We start from the raw sequence: 3,893 nt of genomic DNA on the forward strand, positions 1-3,893 counted from the left end.
TGTTTAATGTTCTTCTTATGTTATTAGCTCCTTGTCGGCCAGGGATGAAGCCTGTCTGGTCTGGATTAATCAATTTTGCTATAATTTTTTGCATTCTTTTCGCCAGGATATAGGTTAGCAGCTTTTGGTCGTTACATAGCAAACTAATGGGTCTATACCCTTCACAAAATGTCGGGTCCTTACCCTCCTTATGGATCACTGATATAATAGCTTCTGACTATGTATTTGGTGGGTTTCCTCTAGCAAGAACATAATTAAAAACTTTAGTTAGTATAGATACTAAGTCATCTATGAAGCATTTATAAAACTCTCCAGAGAGTCCGTCTGTCCCTGGAGATTTGTTGTTTTTTAGTTTTTTTTATGACTTCCCGTATTTCAGTTTCTGTAATATCTGATATAATTTGTAATGCTTCATCTTCTGACAGTGAGAGAAGATACAGACTGGAAAGAAAGGCCTCAGGATTGTCATTTTTAGTTTTTGATCTAGTCTCTTCACATAGCTTTTCATAGAATGTTGCAAAAGCATCTGCTATTTCTTTAGGGTGTGAAACTGGGGTGTACAATCTTAGGAACCACACGACTAGCCTGGGATTTACGAAGTTGAAAAGCTAGCAAGCGGCTTGCTCTGTTCCCCATCTCATAATGTCGTTGTTTGGAAAATCTTAAGGCTCCTTCTGCTTTGTATGTGAGGAGCTTGTCCAAAGCCTTCCTGTTTTCTTTTAATTCTAACAAAGTATTATGTGTTCCTGTAGTTTTGTGTTCTGATTCTAACTGCTTTATTTTATTTTCTAATTTAGTTTGTTCTTCCAGTTGTATTTTCTTTAATCTAGATGCAATTTGAATCATCTTTCCCCTTATAACTGCTTTAGCTCCCCCCCATAAAATTGATGGGGACACCTGTCCATTATCATTTGTCTCGAAATATTTTTTTTAAATTTTTGTTTTAAGGTATGGGTCAATAACGAGACATTCAGTCTCCAGTATCTGAATAAATTTTCTTTGTCTAAATCTATATTTAAAGTTACAGGAGCATGATCACTCAGAGTTATTGGTTCTATATGGCAATCTGTTACGTTATACATATGCTGTTGAGATAAACAGAAGAAATCGATTCTGGAATAACTGTTATGTACATTAGAGAAAAAACTAAAGTATTTTCCTGAAGGGTTTCTAGATCTCCAAGGGTCAATAAGTCCTAATTCTGAAATCATACTATTAAGTGTTTTGGTTTTTATAGTTTGGGGTCCTCCCTCTGCTGGCATTCTATCTAGCCTTCCATCCTGTACAGCATTGAAATCTCCCCCGACTATCATGATGCCCTTAGCATTATCCGCAATAACATTTGCAATTTCCTTAAAGAAATTCTAGTCCAGTTCATTTGGGGCATACAGGTTGAAAATAGACATCTCCACCTCTCCTCTTGCACCTACAACCATAATAAACCTCCCTAGTTTATCCTGAATAACGTTTTCAGAGGTGAAGGCTGTTAATTAAGATTGCAACTCCCCTTTTTTTTACCAAACGATGAATTGAATACTTGACTCACCCATTCCCTTTTTATTTTTTTATGTTCCCCTTCTGGTAAATGGGTTTCTTGTAATAAGGCAATTGAAAAATGCTATTTTTTTAACTGACTATATATTTTTTTCCTTTTAATGGGATGATTCAGTCCATAGACATTATACGTAATTATGGTCAAATTGTTCATGTATGTATAGCAAAAGTGTTCATTTTATCCTCAATTACTGTTTTCCACCCAGACCTCAGTTTCAGCATAATGCACCTGTTAAGTACCTGAGACATAACATATGACTGCACATCTGTTACTGTGATATGAACATGCTTTGAACGTGATGAACAGAAAAAACTTGTATATAGAAATAAATGAGAACTAACTTCCAAAAACCCAGCTGGTTGCACAAACATCCTGCTAACCAGCTTCTGTAAAGACGGAGAGTTGTGACTAAAATCTCTCCGGGGGAAGACACTTAGTGCTACTGTGACTATCTACAGATCGCCTGTGAGTGAAATTTAAAAAAAAAAAAATACCTTTCACCCTCTGAGGGAGAAACCTTGTTATTTTTCACTTTTTTTTTCTTTCCTTTTATGTAAACCAGCCAAGTTGGACTAAGCACCAAGCAAGGAAACCTGTAGGCCTGGTCTATTGGCAGCGCTATTTAGCAGTTTATTATCAGTCTATTAACCTCTCAAAGTTGTTTGCTATTCAATCTTCACCTTGAACAAAAGTCTGCAAGTCCGCGTTGGTCATCAGTAAAAGTCCCGCTCTGTTTGATGCCGATGTCGTGACCAGGGGATTGTGCAGCAGCTCCTTCTGGACATCCTCCCGCTCATCCACCTTGGCATTAATTCCCATCTTCATGAGTATTGGGGCTGCCTCCGAAAGGGTCGTAAAGCCACTTTTTATAGCTTCAAATTACTAATTAAAAACCACTCTTAAAACCACACATAAGAACTACCTAAACTGACAGAAACCATCTTTGGGAAAAATTAGTTTGACTTTAACATTAAGCGCGGGATTATGACCTAGCTTCCTGTTTGGGGGCGTTTTCAAAAACCCTTTGAGAAGCTACAAGAACCTAATTCTGTAATTTTTAAAGATACACTCCCAGACTTTGTGATACCACCAAGAAGCGCCCAAACACAAAATCAGCATACATGGAATGTCCAAATGCATACAGTAAGTCACAAGAGACCCTGCTTCATGTTACTCAAATCTGCAACAAGGAACTATAAGCTCACTGTCAGGACACACCAGAAATATGATCTTTGCATGTTATAATGAAGTGAGCAGTAGTGTTTCATGTCACACTGAGCAGCACTGCTGCTGTGCGTTTCCTTTGTGGTATTAATTGACAGTGGAGATGTTGTTGTGACGTACAGTATGGTCCTATAATGAGTGAGATTTCACTGATGACTGACCTGATGTGTGCTGTGTGTTGCAGAGGCTCATGGTGTGCCTTGAAGAGTCCATCTATATCCACAACATCAAAGACATGAAGCTGCTGAAGACTCTTCTCAACACTCCATCTAACCCCTCAGGTAAGACATTCATAGCAAGAGAGTGGAACCGCCCTTTGGTGTATAGCTTTTAAAGCAGCCATCATCAACGTTACATGATGTTAAAAATGGATCACATGAGTACTTGTACATGCAAAGGGTTGCTGGTAGTGATGAACCCACAGAACATTATCACCCGGCTCTGCAAGTTCCCTGAGCTCTGTAGAGTTAAATAATGTCCTTTAAAGCTTCAATAGGTGATTTTTATAAAAATATCTTTCTGTCATATATGCTGAAACTTTCACTATATCCTGACAGTAGGACATGAGACTAAAATCAGGTTCCTCTGGCTCCTCCTAGTGCTCCTAGGACATGGTATTTGCAAGAATCCACCGGCCTCAGTCAAAGCAACGAATCAGAGCAAGAGTCTTAGTCTTTTGCCCACCAAGTAATGTTACCCTGGCAGACAGTACTCACATTTACCATGAAGCACTATTCAGGCTGAACTTGACATTTATTCTTTCTCTCCTCTCACAGGTCTCTGTGCCCTTTCAACCAACCATTCCAACTCGTACCTGGCATACCCCGGCAGTGCCACCATTGGGGAGATCATAGTGTATGATGCCAACAACTTGGTAAGAAATATGTCATCACAGAACACCTCAAATATTATGCTACAATCTGTGATCCTCTGTGGTTTAAAATGGAGCCAGCTGATTATTACATTGTTTATTGTATTTCATTCAGTGTCCATATGCTTGGCATATACAGCAGCGGCCCAGGTTCGAGTCCGACCTGCGGCCCTTTGCTGCATGTCACCCCCTCTCTCTCTGCCCCCCTTTCCTGTATCTCTCCAGCTATCTCTGTCAAATAAA

The 3,893-nt window shown here is 39.1% G+C and overlaps 2 protein-coding genes across 2 annotated transcripts in view; both read left to right on the forward strand.

Annotated features, from left to right (window-relative positions):
* The window catches only part of zgc:158403 (tetratricopeptide repeat protein 39A), a gene marked incomplete at its 5' end in the record, with an annotated part of 767,589 nt that overhangs the window by 473,537 nt on the left and 290,159 nt on the right, over positions 1-3,893 (forward strand).
* Positions 2,964-3,893, forward strand: part of LOC118322504 (WD repeat domain phosphoinositide-interacting protein 1-like) — a gene marked incomplete at its 5' end in the record, with an annotated part of 10,249 nt that continues 9,319 nt past the window's right edge. The window contains 2 exon segments of the mRNA XM_035654206.1: positions 2,964-3,060; positions 3,556-3,653. Of these exon segments, the coding sequence (XP_035510099.1) occupies positions 2,964-3,060; positions 3,556-3,653 (195 nt within the window).

The sequence above is a fragment of the Morone saxatilis genome, unplaced genomic scaffold, assembly GCF_004916995.1.
Source record: "Morone saxatilis isolate NCDOM2014 unplaced genomic scaffold, NCSU_SB_2.0 Contig14, whole genome shotgun sequence".
NCBI classification, from domain to species: Eukaryota; Metazoa; Chordata; class Actinopteri; family Moronidae; genus Morone; species Morone saxatilis.